This window comes from Hippopotamus amphibius, chromosome 9, assembly GCF_030028045.1.
Source record: "Hippopotamus amphibius kiboko isolate mHipAmp2 chromosome 9, mHipAmp2.hap2, whole genome shotgun sequence".
In the NCBI taxonomy this organism is placed as follows: domain Eukaryota; kingdom Metazoa; phylum Chordata; class Mammalia; order Artiodactyla; family Hippopotamidae; genus Hippopotamus; species Hippopotamus amphibius.
In genome coordinates this window covers 91,135,494-91,160,839 of record NC_080194.1, presented here as the reverse complement: position 1 = coordinate 91,160,839, position 25,346 = coordinate 91,135,494, and the positions used below count along the sequence as shown (strand labels likewise).

At 43.3% G+C, this 25,346-nt stretch overlaps 1 protein-coding gene across 8 annotated transcripts in view; it reads left to right on the top strand.

The window, feature by feature from the left end:
• The window catches only part of KMT2A (lysine methyltransferase 2A), a 77,781-nt gene extending 53,154 nt beyond the window's left edge, over window positions 1–24,627 (top strand). For 7 of the 8 annotated variants that reach the window (XM_057750612.1, XM_057750609.1, XM_057750608.1 and 4 more), the window contains 10 exons: window positions 120–4,362; window positions 5,002–5,082; window positions 5,985–6,049; window positions 7,130–7,300; window positions 8,141–8,215; window positions 17,380–17,554; window positions 17,717–17,824; window positions 18,673–18,756; window positions 19,179–19,308; window positions 19,907–24,627. In XM_057750612.1, the coding sequence (XP_057606595.1) occupies window positions 120–4,362; window positions 5,002–5,082; window positions 5,985–6,049; window positions 7,130–7,300; window positions 8,141–8,215; window positions 17,380–17,554; window positions 17,717–17,824; window positions 18,673–18,756; window positions 19,179–19,308; window positions 19,907–20,182 (5,408 nt within the window). In that variant the 3' untranslated portion in view covers window positions 20,183–24,627. Of the gene's footprint in view, window positions 1–119; window positions 4,363–5,001; window positions 5,083–5,984; window positions 6,050–7,129; window positions 7,301–8,140; window positions 8,216–14,567; window positions 14,704–17,379; window positions 17,555–17,716; window positions 17,825–18,672; window positions 18,757–19,178; window positions 19,309–19,906 lie in introns of those variants that run through there. The other variant, XM_057750610.1, reaches the window with a different exon arrangement.
• Window positions 24,628–25,346: the final 719 nt, after the last annotated feature.

Below are 25,346 nucleotides of genomic sequence, written 5' to 3'. Positions count from 1 at the left end.
TTGAAAATGTTGATTTTTCTGTTACCTGTAAATATACGTAGCCACGTCATTGAAACCAGTGACTACAACATATCTGTTCTCTCTGTAATAGACTTTATTACTTTTTCTCTCTTGTTTAGGAAGCCCTACCCCAACCACTCATGAAATAGTCACAGTGGGTGACCCTTTACTCTCCTCTGGACTTCGAAGCATTGGCTCCAGGCGTCATAGTACTTCTTCCTTGTCACCCCAGCGGTCTAAACTCCGGATAATGTCTCCAATGAGAACTGGGAGTACTTACTCCAGGAGTAGCGTCTCCTCAGTCTCCACCATAGGGACTGCTACAGATCTTGAGTCAAGTGCCAAAGCAGTGGATCACGTCTTAGGGCCACTGAGTTCTAATACTAACTTAGGGCAGAACACTCCCACCTCTTCAAATTTGCAAAGGACAGTGACTACTCTGGGCACTAAAACCAGTCACTTGGATGCCTCTTCATCTTCAGAAATGAAGCATTCCAGTGCTTCAGACTTGACATCCAAGAGCTCCTCTTTGAAGGGGGAGAAGACCAGAATGCCGAGTTCCAAGAACTCCGAGGGATTGGCACATAACGTGGCTTACCCTGGCATTCCGAAGCTGGCCCCACAGGTTCATAATGAGACGGCTGGGGAATTAAATGTCAGTAAGATGGGCACTTTTGCTGAACTCTCTTCAGTGCCATTTTCTTCTAAAGAGGCCCTCCCCTTCCCACCACTGCATCTGAGAGGGCAGAGGAGTGATCGAGACCAACAGGCAGAGTCCAACCAGTCGGCCAACGCGCCTCCCGATGATGATACCGAAGTCAAGACCCTGAAGCTATCTGGAGTGAGCAGCAGGTCGTCCCTTATAAACGAACATGTGGGATCCGGCTCCAGAGACAGGAGACAGAAAGGGAAAAAATCTTGTAAAGAAACATTCAAAGAAAAGCATTCCAGTAGATCTTTTTTGGAACCTGGTCAGGTGGCAACTGGTGAGGAAGGAAACCTAAAGCCAGAGTTCGTTGATGACGTTTTGACTCCTGAGTTCATGGGGCAACGACCATGTAATAATGTTTCTTCTGATAAGATTGGGGACAAAGTCCACCCTATGCCAGGAGTCCCTAAAGCTCCATCCATGCAAGCAGAAGGGTCTTCCAAGGAATTACAGACACCCCGGAAACGCACAGTCAAAGTCACACTGACACCTCTGAAAATGGAGAGTGAGAGTCAGTCCAAGAATACCCTGAAAGAAAGTAGTCCTGTTTCCCCTTTGCAGATAGAATCAGCGTCTCCAACAGAACCAGTTTCTGCCTCTGAAAGTCCAGGAGATGGTCCAGTGGCCCAAGCAAGCCCCACTAATACCTCATCCCAGGATTCTCAAAGTAACAACTATCAGAATCTTCCGGTACAGGACAGAAACCTAATGCTTCCAGATGGCCCCAAACCTCAGGAGGATGGCTCTTTCAAGAGGAGATATCCCCGTCGCAGCGCCCGGGCGCGATCTAACATGTTCTTTGGGCTCACCCCACTCTATGGAGTAAGGTCCTATGGCGAAGAAGACATTCCATTTTACAGCAGCTCAACTGGGAAGAAGCGAGGCAAGAGATCCGCTGAAGGACAGGTGGACGGGGCTGATGACTTGAGCACCTCAGACGAGGACGATTTATACTATTACAATTTCACAAGGACAGTGATTTCTTCAGGCGGCGAGGAACGGCTCACACCCCATAATTTATTTCGGGAGGAGGAGCAGTGTGATCTTCCAAAAATCTCACAGTTGGATGGTGTCGACGATGGGACGGAGAGTGATACGAGCGTCACAACCACAGCAAGGAAAAGCAGCCAGATTCCAAAAAGAAGCAGTAAAGAGAACGGGACAGAGAGCTTGAAGATGGATCGGCCTGAAGACGCTGGGGAGAAAGAACACGTCGTGAAGAGCTCCGTTGGCCACAAAAATGAGCCAAAGATGGATAACTGCCACTCTGTGAGCAGAGTGAAAACACAGGGACAGGATTCCTTGGAAGCTCAGCTCAGCTCGTTGGAGTCAAGCCGCAGGGTCCACACAAGCACCCCCTCAGACAAAAACTTACTGGACACCTATAACACTGAGCTCCTGAAATCGGATTCAGATAATAACAACAGTGATGACTGTGGGAACATCCTGCCCTCGGACATTATGGACTTTGTACTAAAGAATACTCCATCCATGCAGGCTTTGGGCGAGAGCCCAGAATCCTCTTCCTCAGAACTCCTGAATCTTGGTGAAGGTTTGGGTCTTGATAGTAATCGTGAAAAAGACATGGGTCTTTTTGAAGTGTTTTCTCAGCAGTTGCCGACTGCGGAACCTGTGGACAGTAGTGTCTCTTCCTCCATCTCAGCAGAGGAGCAGTTCGAGTTGCCACTGGAGCTGCCATCAGATCTCTCCGTCCTGACCACCCGGAGTCCCACCGTCCCTAGCCAGAATCCCAGTAGGCTAGCTGTGATCTCAGACTCAGGAGAGAAGAGAGTAACCATCACAGAAAAATCTGTGGCCTCCTCTGAAGGTGACTCCTCACTGCTGAGTCCAGGAGTAGATCCCAGCCCTGAAGGCCACATGACTCCAGACCACTTTATCCAAGGTCACATGGATGCAGACCACATCTCCAGCCCCCCTTGTGGTTCAGTGGAGCAAGGTCATGGCAACAATCAGGATTTAACTAGAAACAGTAGCACCCCTGGCCTTCAGGTACCTGCTTCCCCTACTGTTCCTATCCAGAACCAGAAATATGTGCCCAACTCTACCGATAGCCCTGGCCCGTCTCAGATCTCCAATGCAGCCGTCCAGACCACTCCGCCCCACCTGAAACCAGCCACCGAGAAACTCATCGTTGTTAACCAGAACATGCAGCCACTGTATGTTCTCCAAACTCTTCCGAACGGAGTGACCCAAAAAATCCAGCTGACCTCTTCTGTTAGTTCTGCACCCAATGTGATGGAGACAAATACGTCAGTCCTGGGGCCCATGGGAAGTGGTCTCACCCTAACCACAGGACTCAGTCCAAGCCTGCCGACTTCTCAGTCTCTATTCCCTCCTGCTAGCAAAGGATTGCTCCCCATGACTCATCACCAGCACTTACATTCCTTCCCTGCAGCTACTCAGAGTAGCTTCCCGCCGAACATCAGCAGCCCTCCTTCAGGCCTACTTATTGGGGTCCAGCCTCCCCCAGATCCCCAGCTCTTGGTTTCGGAAGCCAGCCAGAGGACAGACCTCAGTCCCACCGTAGCCACTCCATCCTCTGGACTCAAGAAAAGACCCATATCTCGCCTGCAGCCCCGAAAGAAAAAACTCGCTCCCTCTAGTACCCCTTCAAACATTGCCCCTTCCGATGTGGTTTCCAATATGACACTGATTAACTTCACACCCTCCCAGCTTCCAAATCATCCCAATCTGTTAGACTTGGGGTCACTTAATACTTCATCTCACCGAACTGTCCCCAACATCATCAAAAGGTCTAAATCTGGTGTCATGTATTTTGAACAGGCACCCCTGTTACCGCAGAATGTGGGAGGAACTGCTGCCCCGGCGGCAGGCACAGCCACCATAAGCCAGGACACCGGCCACCTCACGTCAGGGCCTGTGTCTGGCTTGGCCTCTGGTTCCTCCGTCTTGAACGTTGTATCCATGCCAACTACAACCGCCCCTACAAGTAGCGCGTCTGTTCCAGGACATGTCGCGTTAACCAACCCAAGGTTGCTTGGTAGCCCAGATATTGGCTCCATAAGCAATCTTTTAATCAAAGCCAGCCAGCAGAGCCTGGGGATTCAGGACCAGCCTGTGGCTTTACCGCCAAGTTCAGGAATGTTTCCACAACTGGGGACGTCACAGACTCCCTCTACCGCTGCGATGACAGCAGCATCTAGCATCTGTGTGCTCCCCTCGACTCAGACTGCGGGCATAACAGCTGCTTCGCCTTCTGGGGAAGCAGAAGAACACTATCAGCTCCAGCATGTAAACCAGCTCCTCGCCAGCAAAACTGGGATTCTCTCTTCCCAGCGGGATCTTGATTCTGCTCCAGGGACCCAGGGATCCAACTTTACACAGACAGTAGATGCTCCTAATAGCATGGGGCTGGAGCAGAATAAGGCTTTATCCTCAGCTATGCAAGCCAGCTCCGCCTCTCCCGGGGGCTCTCCATCCTCTGGACAGCAGTCAGCAAGTCCCTCAGTGCCGGGGCCCACAAAACCCAAACCAAAAATCAAACGGATTCAGCTGCCTTTGGACAAAGGGAGTGGCAAGAAGCACAAAGTTTCCCACTTGCGGACCAGTTTTTCTGAAGCACACATTCCAGACCAAGAAGCCAACACGACCCCCCTGACCTCAGTCACAGGGTGAGTGATGCAGACCTTAGCTCTGCTAGGTCTGAGGGGTTTCATGGTCTGGGAGGGACACGCCTCCGCCCAAGTTGCATTACTTGGGTTCTCTGGGCTTTGACTTTAATTCCCTGCGCCCCCCCTCCCCCCAACAGTGGTGATTTATAGAGTAAAATTTAGTTCCATCCGTGGGCAGTTTGTCCCTTGGATAGAACCATATCGTTAATTACTCTCTGCTCTGATTTAGAACAGTGCTGCTGTTTGCTCGTGTTTCTTTTTTGCTGAGGCTTAGTTAGGATACTAAGCGATGATTATCCCTGCCTGGAGGGCAAAACCGCCTGTCGTAGATCCTCGTGGTGTCCTTTTCTGAAACATTATCATTAAAATACACATAAAGTACACAAGTGAATTTTTACCTGGGTATGTAGCCATGTAGCTTCCATTCTGATCAATAATATATTTCTAGTATTCCAGGAGGCTCCTGGTGCCCTCTCTTAGTCAGTACCCCCTCGAGGTGACCACTGTCTAACCCATATCACCAGAGGTTAGTTTTCCCAGCTCACATATTCTATAGAGTCGTTGCTTTAGACTGACCTCCATGTTGGGTATATATTTACTGTTGTTTTTCTTGAAAAGATGCAAATGCTTCTGTTCCAGGACTCCAGGAGCAGAGGCTGAGCAGCAGGATACAGCTAGTGTGGAACAGTCACCACGGAAGGAATGTGGGCAGCCTGCAGGGTAAGTGTAAAACTTAGTTCCCTAGGGTGAAGCCCTCATTTAGAAATTGGTGCTTATTTGTGTTGATTTTTTTGTTGCCGAAGTTTTTTTAATGGAATTAAAATATGCTTGTTAAAAAAACAAAACAAAACAGGATTATCTAAATAATAGATAATGGTTCCATGTTCATCCTGCCTACCCTCTTCCCAATTTATTGCCTAGAGGTAATGGTTGCTCGTAATTTGTTTTCATTCATGCCAACATTTCCATGCATATAGCTGTACATGGCGTGCATGTGAATACGTATATACCTTTTTTACAGGAAGTGAGTAATGCTGTACATGCTGTTCTGTACTTTCTGTTCACCTATTGTATTGTGTACATATTTGTATGCTACTTCATTTCTTAAAGGCTGCCTCCAGTTCTATTGTGTGAACCTACTGTAATTTATTTACATAGTCCCCTATTGGTCTGCATCTGGATTGTTTGCAAGATTTATTTAATTGTAAAAAGTGAAAATTGGTGTGGTTTACTGGCTCATGCAGCCTGCTTTTGTTTTTGGTTAAACCAGCTAACTCACTTAAGGAACTCCAGAACTGCTTCTAACAAGTGTCCTTTTATTTTTTTTCTAACACTTAAGGGTATGAGAAGAATTTCAAGGGCGCAATCTACAGCTCCAAAAGCAGAAACTTAATGTCAGTGTTTGGGAAAGAATCTCACAAAAGATAGTTGATGTTGTGTATCGCACAGTAGTGTGGTGGTGCATTCATTCAACAGGTTGTACACGGAGCGTCCTGTGGTTCGTGTCTGGCGGTTGTTCGGTATACCTGATACAGCTGTGTGGCAGATGGTGGACAGCTTTAATCTTCGAATTGAAGATCTGTCTGGTATTATATCTCACATTTGGTTTTCTTTTCATGTAGGCAAGTGGCTGTTCTTCCTGAGATTCAGACGACACAAAATCCAGCAAATGAACAAGAAAATTCAGGTATGTGGGTGGGTAACAGGTTAGAATCAGAATTTCAAGGCCAGAAGTACTATGAAAATCCCCTTCTCTACTTACTGATTTTCTAGATTTACAGAAATAAAGTTGGAGCGCTAAAGATGTTAAGCAATTGGCCAAAGGACACAAGACTAAAACCTATAAATATTCTTTTGCTCTGTTTGCTGTAACAGCAGTGTGATGTAAATAGCTCGCAATAAGCTGCCTTCATCCTTTAGGTGTCACTAGTGAAAACCAAGAACGATTTTTATTACAGTGTAGCCAGCTTCAGGTTGTGACGCCAGGTACATCTCCAGAGCACTTCTGTCTGTCCTGGTGAATTTCATGAGTAAACAACTCGTCACTTCAAGACTAGAGAGCTCTGGATATAAGGCTTTGCTGTTTTCCATTGAGGGGATTCCCGGAAGAAAACCCGGTAGAGAAGATGCTGAGGCATAAGATGTGGGATGCAGTCACATTCTGCTGATTTGCTGATTCCTGCAGAGGACTGACACATCTCTGTGTAAGAGGGCAGTGTGAGGGATAGTAGCTGCAAGTGCAGACTCTGGAACCAGATAGGTCGAGATGCCAGCTTTTCCTCTTATTAGCTATGTGAACTTGGGCTGCTTAACCGCTCTCTGCCTCAGTTTTCTCACCTTTAAAATTTAGATCATTTCTCACCTACCTCATTGTATTGTGATGAGGTTTATCTGAGTTGATACAGGAAGTTCCCAGAAGAGTCCCTCATATATAGTGCTTCATACATGTTAACCACTATTATTTTTTAACTGTGACTCTATTGAGGGCAATTACTTACTGAAAAACTGTCAGATTGTCATACCAGAAACTTTACCACAGAGACAGCATAACTTCACGCAAAAAAAAAAATTCCAGTTTTTGTCGCTTTCTAGCTGTAAGCTCAGGCAAGCTGCTCCACCTCTTTGAGCCTCCGGTTTGTTATCTGTAAAAGGGAATAATAAAGCCAGCTGTGGGATGTTGTTAGGCTTGGAGACAACACACATAAAGTACTCAGTAAGTGTTTGCTGTGGCATCCACTTTGGCCTCTATCTATTTTCTCCCTCACAGAACCTAAAACAGCAGAAGAAGAAGAAAGTAATTTCAGCTCTCCACTGATGCTTTGGCTACAACAAGAACAGAAGCGGAAGGAAAGCATTGCTGAGAAAAAGCCCAAGAAAGGACTTGTTTTTGAAATTTCAAGTGACGATGGCTTTCAGATCTGTGCGGAAAGTATCGAAGGTGAGTGGGTTAAATTAAGTCGGCCCAGCGACACAGGCTTTGTTCAGCTAGGGCTGCAGTAGTACCATTCATGTGGGCAGCTCCATACAAGACAGGTTGAATTAGAGACACTAGAAGGCAAGAGGCCATAGTGAGAGTATTGCTACAGTGGAGATGTCAGGTAATAAAGCCCACACTTCCAGTAGGAGAAGGAAGGAAAGGAGAGAGAGCAGATGCACTCATGACTGCTTGGATATAGAGGGCAGAGAGAGAGGCGTCAAAGATGACTGAAGATTCAGGCCCTGGTGACTAAGAAAAAGGATATGTAAGCAGAACAAAAAAATAACTAATTTGAGTGTACAAATTCTGCGTAAGATGTATTGAATGTGGAGTGTGGGAAGAAATGTGACAGGAAGGGATCATAGACTCTTAGGTTAGAGCTGGAAGGGATTGTAAAGGTTTTCTAGTTACACCCCTTAATTGTAAGGAACTGAGAGGTTGGGATCACCCTCTCACAGTCCTGGTTAACCGTTGGTGCTGGTGTTGTATTGGGTAGGGGTACAGGGAGTAGAGTTAATACCACACATTCAGGTTTGGGAACCTGGACTACCCTCAAGGGAAGTGAGTGCTTTGAGGATTGCAGGGGTCGTTTTAAGAGAAGAAGGGAATCTCCTTCCTGCTTCTGTATCCTTTGTAACAGAAAGGAGCACTGCTGGGTGGGGCAGCTTCCCAGCTTCTTTCTTATTCACTGAACTGATTTAAACTAAGAAACCAACAAAAAGCTATACTAGCTATTCTGCTGTTTTAGGTTCATGTCATTGGTATTGAGATGTTTGACTGAATTATCTTATTTCTTCACAGATGCCTGGAAGTCATTGACAGACAAAGTCCAGGAAGCTCGGTCAAACGCCCGCCTAAAGCAGCTTTCATTTGCAGGTAATGCTGCAGCAGTCATTTTGCTCCTGTCTCAGTATCCTCTGGTAACTTGTGGGTCTAAGCTACCCACAAGTTAGTTGATTGTTGATTCTACCAAAACAAAAGCAAAAAAAACAACCTTTTTTTTTTTTGTTAAGAGAACTTTACTTATTTATTTATTTATTTTTGGCTCCATTGGGTCTTCATTGCTGCATGCGGGCTTTCTCTAGTTGCAGCGAGCAGGGGCTACTCTTCTCTGCAGTGCAGGGGCTTCTCCTGTTGCAGAGCTTGAGCTCTAGGGGTGCGGACTCTGTAATTGTGGCACCTGGGCTCTAGATCACAGTCTCAGTAGTTGTGATGCACGGGCTTAGTTGCTCCGCTGCATGTGAGATGTTCCCGGACCAGGGATGGAACCCGTGTCCCCTGCATTGGCAGGCAGAGTGTTAACTACTCCATGACCAGGGACGTCCCAAATCTTCTGGTTTTTTTTTTTTTTTTTTAATCATTTTTCTCAGCTTTATTGAGATATAAACCTTATCCTACACAGTTTACCCATTTAAAGCATACAAATCGATGGCGTTTAGTGTATTCACAGATTTGTGCAAACCATCATTACTGTATGATTCCAGAACCTTTTCATCATCCCTAAAAGAAACCCCATACCCATTAGCAGTCATTCCTCAGCCCCTTGCAGCCACTAGTCTACTCTCTGTCTCTCTGGATGTGCTGTTCTGTACATTTCCTACAGAAATGAATCATACAGTATGTGGCCTTTTGTGACTGGCTTCTTTGATTTAACATAACGCTTTCAAGATTTCTTTCTACTGTAACATTGTCTCAGCACTTCATTACCATTTTTCTTTTACAGATGAATATTTTTTATTGTGGTAAAATACACATAACATAGAAATTATCATCTTAATTATTTATTTTTTTTAATTAATTTATTTTATTGGCTGTGTTGGGTCTTTTTTTTGCTGTGCGTGGGCTTTCTTTTTTTTAGTTGCGGGTGAGTGGGGGCTATTCTTCGTTGTGGTGCACGGGCTCCTCATTGCTGTGGCTTCTATTGTTGCAGAGCACGGGCTCTAGGCACGTGGGCTTCAGTAGTTGCAGCATGTGGGCTCAATAGTTGTGGCGCATGGGCCTAGTTGCTCCGCGGCATGTGGATCTTCCTGGAGCAGGAATGGAATCCATGTCCCCTACATTGGCAGGTGGATTCTCGACCACTGTGCCACCTCGAAGCCCTCATCTTAATTATTTTTAAGTATACAGTTCAGTGGTGTTAAATACATCCACCTTGTTGTGCAGCCATCAGCAGCATCCATCCCCATAACTTTTGGTCTTGTAAAACTGAAACTCTGTATCCATTAAACAGTGACTCCCCATTCTCCCCTCCGCCCAACCTCTGGTTACCACCATTATTCTTTCCATCTTTGTGATTTTAACTATTTTAAGTACCTCCTATAAGTGGAATCATACAGTGTTTGTCCTCTTGTGACTGGCTTGGTACACCCAGCATAATGTCCTCAAGGTGCATCCTTGCTGTAGCATGTTGCAGAACTTCCTTCCTTTTTCAGGCTGAATAATATTCCATTGTAGGTATATATCACATTTATTTTATCAATTGATCCATCAGTTGGGCACTTGGATTGCTTCCAAATTTTTGCCGTTTTGAATAATTCCGCTACAAACATGGGTGTACCGATATCTCTTCAAGACTTTGCTTTCAATTCTTTTGGGTATATACCCAGAAATGGAATTGCTGGATCATATGGTGATTCTATTTTGAATTTTTTGAGGAACTGCCCTACGGTTTTCTACAGCAGCTGTACCATTTTACATTCCCACCAATGGTATGCAAGAGTTCTGATTTCTCCACATCCTCACCAATACTTGTTATTTTCTGTACATTTCCCTAATGACTTGAGATATTGAGCATCTTTTCATGTGCCTTATTGGCCATTTATATATCTTCTTTAGAGAAATGTTTATTCAAGTCCTTTGTCTATTTTTTCATCAGCTTGTTTTCTTGTTGTTTTAGAAGTTCTGTATATTCTGGATATTAATCCCTTATCAGATATATGATTTGCAAATATTTTCTCCCATTCTGTGGGCTGCCTCCTTTTTTACTCTGGATAGTGTCTTTTTTGTTTTTTGTTTTTTTAGATTGGTGAGGGGGATACTTTGGGGGCAAGAAAATATGGTTCATAGGTCCTGCTGTGTCCAGCTGCAGCGGTCATGGGGTGAACTATCATTAAATTTGTACATGGCCTCTCCCAGGAGTCACTCTGAGATGGTTACTGATAATATGTGTAAGATTCTGCTCCTGGAGGAAACCAGTGTCCCAAGCTGAGTGTTCTCAGCCTCAAATTGAATAGCCCAGCCTTTTTTGGCAACGGGACAAGATTGCTTTGATTTATCCATGTTGTTTACTGCCACTTGGAACGGTGGTTAGAAACCATGAACTCTGGAGATAGAAACTGAGTTTAAGCCCTTTTCTGCCCTTTTGCTGTCAGTGTTATTTTGGGTGCAAGCTAATTTACTTCTTGAAATCTTAATCTCCTTAAGTGGGAATATTAATGTAACCTTCAAAATTTGTTGTGAGGATTAATTAAAATAATGAACCTGGGAATTTCCTGGTCTAGCAGTTAGGACTCTGTGCTCTTACTGCCAAGGGCCCAGGTTCAATCCCTAATCAGGGAACTAATATCCCATAAGCCATGAGGTGCAGCCAAAAATAAAAAATATAAAAAATAAAATAATGAGCCTGATGTGATTTAAGTATCCTACTCTGCCAAATTAAGACCATTTATCCTGACTGAAGGGATTTGAGATAGAATTCAGAGAAATCACTGAATACTGGCTTTTTTTAATAGTCTTTTGATGCACAAAATTTTTTAATCATCACGAAGTCCAGTTTATCTATTTTTTCTTTTGTTACCTATGCCTTTGATGTCATATCCAAGAAGTCATTGCTAAATTCAGTGCCATGAAGATTTTGTCCTATGTTTTCTTCTAAGAGTTTTATAGTTTTAGGTTTTACATTTAGGTCCTTGACCCATTTAGAGTTAATTTTTATATGTGGTGTAAGGGTCCAAGTGTTCTTTTTTACATGTGGATGTCCATTTTTTCCAGCATTTTTGTTGACAAGACTATCCTTTCCCCATTGAATGGTTTTGTCACCCCTGTTAAAAATCATTTGACCAACTGCACAAGGGTTGATTACAGGAATCTCTGCTATATCCCATTGGTCTATATGTCTGTCTTTATGCCAGTACTTCACTGTTTTGATTGTGGGTTGTTTTTTGTTTGTTTGTTTGGCTGCGCTAGGTCCTAGTTGCAGCACGCGGATCTTCATTGTGGCATGCAGGATTTTTTAGTTGCAGCATGTGGGATCTAGTTCCCTGACCAGGGATTGAACCTGTGCCCCCTTCATTGGGAGAGCAGAGTCTTAACCACTGAACCAGCAGGGAAGTCCCTGATTACTGTGGTTTTGTAGTAAGTTTTGAAATCAGGAACTGTGGGCCCTTTGGTTTTGTTCTTTTTCAAAATTGTTTAGCCTATTCGGGATCTCTTGTGATTCTATATGAATTTTAGGATGAGTATTTCTATTTCTGCAGAAAAGGTTGTTGGGATTTTGATAGGGATTGCATTGAACCTACTGATGACTTTGGGTGGTATTGACATTTCAACAATTTTTTTTTTAGAGTTTTTTGTTTTTTTTTTTTAAGATTTATTTATTTTTTGTCTGTGTTGGGTTTTCGTTGCTGTGATTGGGGGCTACTCTTCGTTGCAGTGTGTGGGCTTCTCGTTGAGGTGGCTTCTTTTGTTGCGGAGCACAGGCTCCAGGTGCACAGGCTTCAGTAGTTGCAGCATGTGGGCTCAGTAGTTGTAGTGCACAGGCTTAGTTGCTCCTCGGCATGTGGAATCTTCCCGGCCCAGGGATGGAACCCGTGTCCCCTGCATTGGCAGGTGGATTCTTAACCACTGTGCCACCAGAGAAGTCCCGACATTTCAACAGTTTTATATCTTCTAGTGAACATGGGTCATATTTCCTTTTATTTTAGTCTGCTTAACTTTGTTTCAGCAGTGTTTTGTAGTTTTCATTGCACAAGTCTTTTCGCCTCCCCGATTAAGTTATTCCTAAGTATTCTTTTTGATACTATTGTAAATGAAATTGTTTTTGTAATTTCTTTTGCAGATTGTTCATTGTTCATGTAGAGAAATGTAGCTGATTTTTGTGTTGGCTTTTTATTGTGCTCTTTTGCTGAATTCATTTATTCTAAGGGTCTTTTTTTGTTTTTGTGGTATCATTATGGTTTTCTGCATATAAGATCATATCTGCAAACAGAGATGATCTTACTGCTTCCTTTCCAATTTGGGTGCCTTTTTAATTCTTTTTTTCACTTACATGCTCTATCTAGAACTTCCAGTACTATGTTGAACAGAAGTGGTGAAAGCAGGCATCCTTGCTTTGTTTATGATCTTAGAGAAAAACTTTGTCCTTCACTATTGAGTATGTATTCACTGTGGGAGAGTTAAAAATATTACCATTTGTTTATTTTAAGTGGCAGCTACAGGTGTAGCTGTTTTAACTGCCTGTGTACTTTTCTGTATTTTAAATCTTTGAGGATTTTTTTTCTTTTTTTTTGAATGAGGAAAGTCAATTTTATTCCTATGCTATATCCATTGTGAAAAACAAGTATTTCTTTCAGGAAAATACATAGTTAAATTGTTAATATTTTTTAGAACATTTAAAGTTACAGGATTTTTTTAATTAAAAGAAGAACAAAGGACACAACAGGCATTTTATCCTCCACAGTATTCACATGGCCAGTAACATATGAAAAGATACAGTCTCACTCAGTTTTTTATGTGCATATTAAAACATTATTAACTATTTTCACCTTGATTAACAAAGGTTCAGAATTTGGAGGAAATAGAAAGATGGAGGAGGTGGGGCTCTCTCTGATATTAATGATAGGTGTCTAAATTACTAATACAACTATTTGGAGGAGCAGTGAAGCAATAGCTATCAAAATTTTCAAGTCGTATGTTCTTTCATCCAGCAGTTCCACTATTTACCCTGCAGGTTGTCCTAACCAAGTCATAAAAATGTGTAAGGACGCTCATTCTGATATGTTCATTCCCACATATTAGAGGGAAGCAACCCAAATTCTCCTCAGTAGGGAAATTGAGAAAGAGGTTCAAAGTAAATTAATTGAAAAGGCAAGTTACCACACTGTGTATCTAGTGTGAGGATGAGTCCCTTTAGATACTTTTATATTATATATCTACTATATATGTAGTGGTTGCCTCAGAGGAGCAAGACCTGGGAAATTAGAATGGGCAACTTTTTAAAATTTCTGTGCTGTTTCACTTCATTTCCATGAGGAGGTATTACTTTTATAAATTAAAAAAAAAATGAGATAATTCAAATATATTCCGTTTTTTACGGAAGAGATGCAAATAGGTTTGTTTTAAGCTAGGATTCTCCTGGGTTGCGCGCCTCCACCCCTCTTACCCGCCGCTCGCCGGCTTTGTTCTGCCTCTCCCTGCTCCCCCACGGCACCCCCGTGACCCCACTCCTTCCTCTTGCTGCCATCCCCAGATCTCAGGTCAAAAAAATCCAGCCACTCTTGACCTCCTTCCTTTCTGTCATCATTCACATCCAGTTGCTCACTACTGTTGATTCTACCCCAAAAGCAGGAGTCTTACTCCTTCTTCCTCTCCTTCTTTCCTCAGGCGTAGCCTTGTTATTCTCTCCCCGTAATATGAAAAGGCCTCATAACTGGCCCCTTGTAGGGACTCCTCAGTGTCACCAGAAGTATCTCAAAAGCTTCTTATTATTACCTACTACTTGTAGGAATAAAATCTTCAACTCTTAAATACTTGCTATTAATAAATATTTTCTGAACACCTGTAATGTGCCTGGCACCATGTCAAACACTTAGGAGGACTTCCCTGGTGGCGCAGTGGTTAAGAATCCACCTGCCAATGCAGGGAACATGGGTTCAAGCCCTGGTCCAGGAAGATCCCACATGCTGAGGAGCAACTAAGCCCGTGCGCCACAACTACTGAGCCCATGTGCTGCAACTACTGAAGCCTGCACGCCTAGAGCCTGTGCTCCTCAACGAGAAGCCACCGCACTGAAGCCCGAGCACCACAATGAAGAGTAGCCCCCACTCTCCACAACTAGAGAAAGCCCACGTGCAGCATCGAAGACCCAACACAGCCAATAAATAAAGTAATTTTAAAAAGCACTTGGGAAATAATTGCTGAATAGAAGCAAGTTCAGCCCTGCTCTCCTGAGGTTTCCAGTCTGTGTATCCCTATATGACAAGGTCTTATTCACCCTACCTCATCTGTTCAGCCTCAGCTCTCACCACTTTCCTCACCCCTCAAGACTCCTTGTTCTGTGGCTGCACTACACTCTTCACTGTTCCTGATCCAGCAGTGTGTCTTCAGATGTGGTCTGTGGATAGGAATCAGAACCTCCAGACTTGGAGGTGAGACAACTGAATTTTTACCATGTGCCCCGAGTAATCCCTGTTACTTACGTTACACATGCTTTCACATTAGCATACCTTGCTTCAGGCAGCTCCCTCTACTGTAATGGCCTGCTTCCCTCCATCTTCTGTCTCCTGCTCCCCAGATTCTCTTGTTTGCTTCACAGACTCCTGTTAATCCTTGAAGACCCTGCTCAAAGTCACCTCTTTAGCTTATTTGGCCATTTTTCTCTGTGCATATTACCTTATCACTGAGGATACTTTTGGTCTCAGGTTACATAAATCCCAATTCTTGACTGATTTCATAACAAAGTCCAGAGGTGGGACAGGCATCAGGATTGGTTGATAGGGGGTTTGCAGTGTCATTAAAGACAGATTGTTCCCTTCCTTTTACTTTGCTGTTCACAGAAAAGCTTCGTCTTCAGGCTGACTGCAAATGGCTGCAGCAGTTCCCAGGATCACAGTCACTTGTGGCAGTGTTCAGGGGAGGGGTTTTTGTTAGGAGAAGATGGACTTCTCACATCTCATAGACCAGAACTAGGTACCATGTCCATTCCTAAACTAGTCACTGGCAGGGGGACTGTGATTTCCATGGTTGCCTTAGACTAACCATCCAAGTGGAGTAGATGCTGGGAGTGAACCACAGTGATCGCTGTGTTCCCTAATCCAGAATCTGTCCATCATTTTCCACCTCCTGGGCTGCCACCTTGTCCTTATCCTCACGACCTTATTATGTTCTAGTGGCAGCTATCACTACTCTGCAGAAGATAAAATGGGGTGATAAAATAGAGACTGACACAAAGGCAGGTAGTTGGTAGCAGGAAGCATTTTCTAGATAGTGTGGTCAGGAAAGGAGTTTCGTGAGGTGACATTAAAGCTGAGACCTTCCTGTCTCAGGTACCTTCCTGTCTTGTTCACCTTTGTTTTCCCAAGATTCTGTCTGGCACAGTGGAGAGGTGGAAAGAATGCAGGAGATACAGTAGGAGCTCAGTAAATATTTGTTGGATGAACAAGTGAATCGCCCACAAGAGAACAGATTGTTTCCACAGTACTTTTTACTACACCTTTATCTGGTCAATTTCACGTTGCAAAGCTTGTGTATGTACCTGCTTCCCTCTGCCAATGGCTCCATGAAAACAGGGGCCACGAGTAACTCATCTTTCTTTTCCCATTATTGACACAGTGTCTAATCTCATTGTAAGCCCTCCAGTGAATGCAAAGTTGAACACTCAGCCTAAACATTAAAATGAACTTCATGAAAATACACTTAAGTATGTTTTCTGATGGCTTTTTCTGCCTAGGAATCCACAGCAACCTAAAACCCCTAGGAAGAAATTCTTGGGGAAAATCAGTTTGTGTAGAAAAAAAAAATGTTTGCCATTGTCTTATATGTCTCATATGACTTAAGCTTTTATACTGTCGACGTGTGTTTTATACTTTTATAGGTTGAATTCTAGCCGGAACATCAGTTGTGATTCTAAGAAGGGTGCTTATCTGAGCCTTACCTTTCTGCTTGTCACTAAACCCAATCATGTCCCTTAAAAATTCTCGTCAGTGAAGTGGAAATTAGGCAACTAATAACTTTCCCCTCTTTTAAGAAATTATACAAGATGAAGAATTTTAAAATTTGGAAAAGCTAATCACCAGAATGACAAATTGGTGGATTGGGGTCTCACCTCCTAGAAGTAACTGTTAACATTTAAGCACAGATATCCTTCCAGACATAGCATATGGCCCCCAAATTACACTGGGGGTCCATCTCCATAAATATGCTTTATAACACAAACTGTGTGTCTGTTGGAATTGCGTGTGTGATCCTAACACAGTTATGCCTATGAAATCTATATCTTGTCCACAGTAGACGCCATTATTATTTTGGTATCTATTAATAATACCAAAAATAATAATTATAAATGGTATAATACTGTTTACTTAATTAGCTGTTTGCTAGTGTCAAAAAGAGGTGTGGCAGTTATTACTGTGTCCCATCCTTTAATGAAGAAAGCCACTCATTTTAGAAAGCCTCTCACCATCTGTGCCAGCAGACTTACATAAATGTTGTTTTTTATAAAACAAAAAGAAATAAGAAATGATCATTAATGGAATAAGACTGAGTAAAACAAAGTGGCTGTTGGCTGTATTTCTCCATATGTTCACTGTAACAGCATGGAAGAGAGTTCTGTGTTAGGTGTTCACTAACATTCCTTATAGATTTTAGTGAGGTGCCTGCGTGCATATACATAACCCAGGTACTCCATTACTTGTAAACAAAAATGGGATCATAGCTAGAGTTACACAGTCCAAGGTTCAGATCCTGTCACACTAGCTATGTGACCTTGGGTGTGAGCCTAGGTTTACTTACCTTGAGATGAAGCTAGTAATTCCTGCCCAGTGTGGTCATTATGCCATGAAATGAAATAATGCATATGTAGCATTTTTCTGTGTACATAGAGAACGTGCTTTCTTCACTTAATCTATCATGAGTATTTTCCATATTGATGGATCCGTACCCACATCAGTTTAGTGGCTACTTAATGCTAACTTCTAGCTCCTCTTTACTGTAATTCACCCTTGAGCAGCCTCTGGCAGAGCTGTTCGCTAGCTTAGCCATTTCTGTGTTGTACGAGGCTCCCTGTTGACTGGGCTCCTCACTGCCCGGGTGCCTTTGACCTGCAGGTGTGAACGGTTTGAGGATGCTGGGGATTCTCCATGATGCAGTCGTGTTCCTGATCGAGCAACTGTCTGGTGCCAAGCACTGCAGGAATTACAGATTCCGTTTCCACAAACCAGAGGAGGCCAATGAACCCCCACTGAACCCTCATGGCTCGGCCAGGGCTGAAGTCCACCTGAGGCAAGTTCTGTTTTTTTCCATAAGCAGTTGTGGGTCTTGATTTTATTATCTACTGATATAATTATGTTCCCACTTAACCTTTGAGATTTCCAGTGTTAACACTGTCCTTCACTGGTTCTATTAAAGTATTTCTCTAAATATATTTTAATCATTTGGCTCCAGGAAGTCGGCATTTGACATGTTTAACTTCCTGGCTTCTAAGCACCGGCAGCCTCCTGAGTACAACCCCAACGATGAGGAAGAGGAGGAGGTACAGCTGAAGTCAGCTCGGTGAGTCTGGAGTAGAGAGGGGCCATAAGAAATACTCTTTACGAATGAAATGATGCCATTCGCAGCAACATGGAAGGACCTAGAGATTATCATACTAAGTGAAGTGAGTCAGAAAGAGAAAGATGAATGCCATATGATAAAACTTATATGTGGAATCTAAAACATGATACAAATGAACTTGTTTACAAAACAGAAGAAGACTCATAGACACAGAAAACAAATTTATGGTTACCAAAGGGGAAAGGGGATGGGGATAAATTAGGAGTTTGGGATTAGCAGATACAAACTACTGTATATAAAATAGGTAAACAACAAGGTCCTACAGTATAGCACAGGGAACAGTATTCCATATCCTGTAATAAACCATAAAGGAAAAGAATATGAAACAGAACAGTTATATATGTATAACTGAATCACTTTGCTGTATGCCAGAAACTAACACAACATTGTAAATCAACTATGCTTCAATAGAAAATTTAAAAATAAAAAAAGAAATGCTCTTTGGGTCAGAATTTCCCAGGTAACATTTAAGAAGACTGAAATATAGTTTGTGTTGAAGTAGCAGTAGCTGGCTGGCAAAGAGAGAGGAGTATGTTACAGAGGAGAAATTCAAATAACTATAAGATGTAGATTTTATTTTCTTTAACTATAGCACACTCTGTCAGCTTTGGATGTACCGCCATAGACCTCATCTATAACATACTATACTTCAGGCCTAATAAGGCACTTGTGCTTGGCATTGAACACACAGAATAGTGTGGTCATATGCTCTAGGAACCTTTGATCCAAGATTCAAAACTGATGATTTCCTGAAGAGAATTCATTGATAACAACCCTTCTCTCTTTAGGAGGGCAACGAGTATGGATCTGCCAATGCCCATGCGTTTCCGGCACCTAAAAAAGACTTCTAAGGAGGCAGTTGGTGTCTACAGGTATGGCTAAGATTGTAGAAAATTATAGAAAACTAATGAAGTTTTCCAAAATCAAAGTGGACCAAATGCTGGAGTGCCCTCCTTCATTCAGTAAGTGAGATTTTTATCAATAATTACTAATTCAACCTGAAGTCCTGGGACCCTGCAACTCCTTGTGTTGAACAAGGAATTTTAACACAGTAAGCATTGAACTATTGCTACTTCTAGTGGGCTGTGGAACAGAGAAATCTTTAATCCTTGGCCATTTGTTAGAATAATTAATATACTCAAATCAGGTGGGTTCAGGTTTTTTTTTTTCCAAGTGTCTGTCTCTCCTGGGGCACTAACAGACCAGGAGATTTTATTCATTTATTCATGTATTCACACATTTAACCTTATTTACAACATCTGCAGCTGATGTCTTTTTCATCTTTATGTCCTAGGTCTCCCATCCATGGCCGGGGTCTTTTTTGTAAGAGAAACATTGATGCAGGTGAGATGGTGATTGAGTACGCTGGCAATGTCATCCGTTCCATCCAGACTGACAAGCGAGAGAAGTACTATGACAGCAAGGTGAGTTCCTCCAGTGCTTTTGTTATAGAAAGGGGCCATCAACTATAAAATGATCCCTAGATCGCAGAAGAATTAGTATATTTTACTTAGACACTTTTTTTTTTTTTTTTTTTAAACATTTTAACATCTCTGAATTTGTGGTGGGCCTGGTCCACTCTCGGGGTCAGCACATAAAGATACTCTTTGAAGGTTTGTCTGAATGGATCCCGGGATCCAAAGCACGTAGTGATGGGAACTCCCTGGTGGTCCAGTGATTAGGACTCAGCACTTTCACTGCGGGGGCCTGGGTTCAATCCCTGGTTGGGAACTAAGATCCCTCAAGTTGCGTAGCACAGCTTTTTTTTTTTTTTTTTTAAAAACAACACATAGTGACACAATTTTAGGTTTCTCTTGCCTATGGAGACTTAAGAAATCTCTAGCCTAGCGCCTGTAGTCTAGGAATTTGTCATGGAAGCATCCTGAAAGATGGGAGAAAGCCAGAAATTTTAGCAGAATAAACTTTGTCAGCGACTAAGGTTACATCAGAAAAAGACTGGGAAATGTCATCAAGCCTGAGCTATAATAAATAACAGGTTCTGCTCCATTGTCCTTCCTGTAGGGCATCGGTTGCTACATGTTCCGAATCGATGACTCTGAGGTAGTAGATGCCACCATGCATGGAAACGCTGCCCGCTTCATCAATCACTCATGTGAGCCTAACTGCTACTCTCGGGTCATCAATATCGATGGGCAGAAGCACATTGTCATCTTCGCCATGCGCAAGATCTACCGAGGGGAGGAACTCACTTACGACTATAAGTTCCCCATTGAGGATGCCAGCAACAAGCTTCCCTGCAACTGTGGTGCCAAGAAATGCCGGAAGTTCCTAAACTAAAGCTGCTCTTCTCCCCAGTGTTGGAGTACTAGGACCCAGGGCCTCCAAAGCAATGCCGAAGGCCTTTGCCAGCAGCCAGGAGTTCCAGGATTGAGTGGGCGCAGTTGAGGGGCCTCCGTGATGGCCAGGCTCCCTTAGGTCCCATATTCACATTATACATGTGATCATAGTCCTGGAGAGAGATGAGGTCTCAAAGAAAAGACCCGAGATTGGCTTTCTACTAGGGCCCCTCTGATTGTGTGCTGTTAAAAAGTGGGAAACGGGGTCCCTAGCAGACTTGCCTGGAAGGAGCCTATAGAAGGTTAGTTATATTGGGAGATCAGGCCTGAGCACCTCCTCAGAGAGAAGTTGCCATCCTCATCTTGGCCTTTCCCGAGCACTGTAAGCAAGGGGTCAGGCACAGCCCCAGTGTGGGGTTGGTTGGATACCTGACAGTTTGCCAACCGGGCCCGGCCTGTAGCCGTGTGTTGAACAAACAGAGATGGTCTGGTGGTTTTCCCTACTATCCTCCCACTTGAAAGTTCCCTTCTGGTTGGGAGACAGGATTCTTAGCACCTTTGGTGTCAAAGGCTGTCTTGGGGTTGTGCCAATTCATTACCAGACATTGAGCCTGCGGGCTGTAAGTGGGAGTGTTACCCCCATGAGCCTTATCTCAGGCAGTCACCTTCCTAGACAGTAGGAGCGGCTTCCCTCTCATCCCTTCTCTTCACTCCACTCTCCCCTCGCCCCCCGTTCTGCATGCCACTGCTCTCCCGTTCTCTCTGGGTGGTAGGGGAGGGTGACTCCCTGCTCGAGGACACTCCCTGTTGGGCATAGGATGTGCCTACAAAACGTTCCCTGAGCCTGTAAGCACTCCCAGTGGGGAAGTGGACAGGAGCCATTGGCCATAACCAGACAGAATTTGGAAACATTTTCATAAAACTCCACTGAGAGTTTTAAAGAAATGTATGTAGCATGATTTTTTAGAAGAGGAAGATTATTTAAATAGGATTTGAATCATGCAACAACCAGAGTATCACAACCAGGATGACCCCTGGGCCCCATTCCTAGGACATAACTTTATTTTTCCCCATGTTAAGACATAGGAAGACTTAATTTTTAAATAAATGGTCAGTGTCCAGTTGAAGGCAGAACACTAATCAGATTTCAAGGCCCAAAACTTGGGGACTAGACCACCTTGTATTGAGGGAACTCTGCCACCTGCACAAAATCTATGGATAAAGTAAATTAAATGACACTACTGCCCTGATTACTCCTTAGGATGTGGTCAAAACAGCATCAAATGTTTCTTCTCTTCCTTCCCCAAGACAGTGTCCTGAACCTGTTAAATTAAGTCATTGGATTTTACTCTGTTCTGTTTACAGTTTACTATTTAAGGTTTTATAAATGTAAATATATTTTGTATATTTTTCTATGAGAAGCACTTCATAGGGAGAAGCACTTATGACAAGGCTATTTTTTAAACCGCGGTATTATCCTAATTTAAAAGAAGATCGGTTTTTAATAATTTTTTATTTTCATAGGATGAAGTTAGAGAAAATATTCAGCTGTACACACAAAGTCTGGTTTTTCCTGCCCAACTTCCCCCTGGAAGGTGTACTTTTTGTTGTTTAATGTGTAGTTCGTTTGTGCCCTGTTGACATAAACGTTTCCTGGGTTTGCTCTTTAACAATAAATGGAAAAGGAAGGTCCCCCAACTCTATCGGGCCACTCCCCTCCTTCCCAAATCGAAGCTCCTGAAAAGGCTGCAGTAGGATCTCGACACAGCAGTTTCTCCTCTTCTTTCCCACACTGTCTCTCTCCTCTCTGGCACAGCTCAGTGCGGAGAGGTAGGAACCTACACTTCCCTCGTCTTTCCTCCTTCAGAGTTAGCAACCAAGCTGAATGGCAACCTGACATTTTCCATCACCATCTGCCTCATAGGTCACTTCGTTCCCTCTCCCTCTGCCCACCAAGTCCTCATGCCTGCAAAGACTCCCCTGGGTCCCCCCACCCCCCATGCCCTCTTTTGGGGCAGCCCGTTTAAAACTGAAGCACAGTCTGACCACTCACGATAAAGCAGATTCTCCTCTGCCTCTGTCAGCCACAAGGTTTCAGAGCAGCGTAGTCCAGTGGGGGGGGCGGGGCATCTTTTCTCACCACGAGAAGCCCATTCCTACGGAAGGAAGTCTAGCGAAGCAATACAACTCAGCCCAGCGCTCTCTGCCCCGGGACTTACGGCTCTGCTGTGCCTTCCATCCTGGGTTCCCTGTTCTTCCATGACCTTAATTAAGAACTTTGGTGGCTCTGCTGGAACACTGTCACTGTATTCACTGTCATGCAGGGAGCCCAGCACTGTGGCCAGGTTGGCAGGGACTCCCTGTCATCGTGGAGAAGTGCCAGCAGGGGACTGGGGAAAAGCACTCTACCCAGACCTCACCTCCCTTCCTCCTTTTGCCCGTGAACAAGATACAGTGGCCCGAGGGGTTCCACTCGTGTCTGGTTTCCTTTATTGTTGCACTGTGTGAGGTTTTTTTGTAAATCCTTTTATTCCTTTTTTTTTTTTTTTAAAGAAAAAAACCTTAAGCTGCATTTGTTATTGAAATGATTAATGCACTGATGGGTCATGAATTCACCTTGAGAAAGACCCAAAGGCCAGTCGGGGGTGGGGGAAACTTAGCTAAATAGACCTAGTTACTGCCCTGCTAGGCCATGCTGTACTGTGAGCCCCCTCCTCATCTCTTTCTACCAATCCCAAACCCTGAGGCCAGGGGAGGAACCCCCATCTTTCCTTCTCCTGCCAGCTGCAGATGGTTTGCCTTGCCTTTCCACTCCCTGTCAACCACAGAAATGAGGAATTCCTCTTAGAGCTCAGCCTTGAGTCCATTGCCAAAATTCAGCGTACCTGCCAGCAACTTGGGGAATAAGCTAAGGTTTCCCTACAAGAGGGAAAGAAAGCAAAAAAACAAAACAAAACAAAACAAAACAAAAAAAAACAGCACAGCTATCTCCAAAACACCTCTGAGTTTGTTTTGAAAGTGACCAAGGGAATCTCCGCACAAAAGTGCAGACTGAGGAACTGTGGTGGGTCATCCCAAATCCCTAAGGAGTAACAGCTGCAAACCTGGTCAGTTCTCAGTGAGAGAGCCAGCTCACTTACAGCTTTGCTGCTAGAACCTGTTGTGGCTGCATTTCCTGGTAGCCAGTGACAACTGTGTAACCAGAATAGCTGCGTGGCGCTGACCCTTTGGCCGGAACTCGGTCCCTTGGCTCCCTCCATTACTGTCTGCCAGCCTAGCCCCTCCTGTTTTTAGACCAATAACAAGAATCAAGGGGAAAGCCCTGGCAGCTACTTTTAAGTTTTCAATCAGACTCCTTTGCCGGGATCCACTCCACCACCCGGCTTGCCTCTGTCAAACCCCCCCGGCCAATGCTGTGAGCACCATGCAGCTCCCTTGATTTAAAAAAAAAAAAAAAAAAAATACAGCAACAACAACAAAAAAAAAACAAAAAAAACCTTTTAATGAATGTATCTTTCTAAAGGACTGACGTTCAATCAAATATCTGAAAATACTAAAGGTCAAAACCTTGTCAGATATTAAGTTTGATTTGGGATTTTTTAAAATAGAAATCAAGTTGTGGTTTTTTGGGTTTTTTTTAAAGGAAAAGCGGGTCATTGCAAAGGGCTGGGTGTAATTTTGTTTCATTTCCTTCATTTTAAAGCAATACAAGGTTATTGAGCAGATGGTTTTGTGCCGAATCATGAATACCAGTCAAGTCTCACACTCTGAAAACTTGCAACTTTTTTGTTTTGGTTTTCAAATAAATATAAATATGATATATATAGGAACTAATATAGTAATGCACCATGTAACAAAGCCTAGTTCAGTCCATGGCTTTTAATTCTTTTAACACTATAGATAAGGATTGTGTTACAGTTGCTAGTAGTGGCAGGAAAATGTCAGTCTGGCGCTCCTCTGATCCCCCCAAATGGGGGGAGACCCAAACCCTAAGGGGATGGTGGAACAGTCCATTCCTGGGATCAGAGAGAAATGCAGAAATGGTGTCACCTGGATTTTTTCTGCCTGTGAATGTTGCCAGTCAGTACCTGTACTCCTTGTTTCTCTATTTTTGGTTATGAATGTTGGGGTTACCACCTGCATTTAGGGGAAAATTGTGTTCTGTGCTTTCCTGGTATCTTGTTCCGAGGTACTCTAGTTCTGTCTTTCAACCAAGAAAATAGACTTGTGGTGTTTCTTTTATTGAACTTTTAACAGTCTCTTTAGTAAATACCGGTAGTTGAATAATTGTTTCAAAAGCTCAACAGACGACAAGCTTCTTTTCTAGAAATAAGACATTTCTTGACAACTTTATCATGTATAACAGATCTTTTGGGTTTTTTTTTCCTTGTGTTCTTCCAAGCTTCTGGTTAGAGAAAAAGAGAAAAAAAAAAAAAAAAGGAAAAAATGTGTCTAAAGTCCATCAGTGTTAACTCCCTGTGACAGGGATGAAGGAAAATACTTTAATAGTTCAAAAAATAATAATGCTGAAAGCTGTCTATGAAAGACTGAATGTAAAAGTAAAAAGTGTATATAGTTGTAAAAAAAAAAGGAGTTTTTAAACATGTTTATTTTCTATGCACTTTTTTTTATTTAAGTGATAGTTTAATTAATAAACATGTCAAGTTTATTGCTGCACATGGTTGAACTTTCTCTTGGCTTTGGCTGGGATGGAGAAATGGGAGGGGTGTAGCCTGTGACCTGATTCAGAGTACCTTCCACAGTCCTTTCTTTTAAGGTGGAATCATGAAATCATTCCTCACTGCCTTCTTCAGGCCCCACACTACACTGTCTCTCTTAACCATACATTCTTCCCTTATTCATCAGTGATGTATGTTCAGGACCTAATTAACTCTGGATATGAGGAAGGGGTCAAGAGGACAAAGGAATAGTTCCTTTACTTCCTACATATCCCCCTTCTTCCATGGGCAGTCAAGCACTGGCTTCTAACAATTTCCTTCCAATCTATGAATATAATAAAATGAAAATATTTCAGGGAGAGTCTAAACAGTACCCTCTCTTTGCTCCACTCCACCTTAAAGCTGAAATGGGAGTTACTTACTCTGTTTCTCCCTAGGACTGGGGTGGGGGTAGGGAGGCAGTTGAGAAATATCTGTAAATATTCT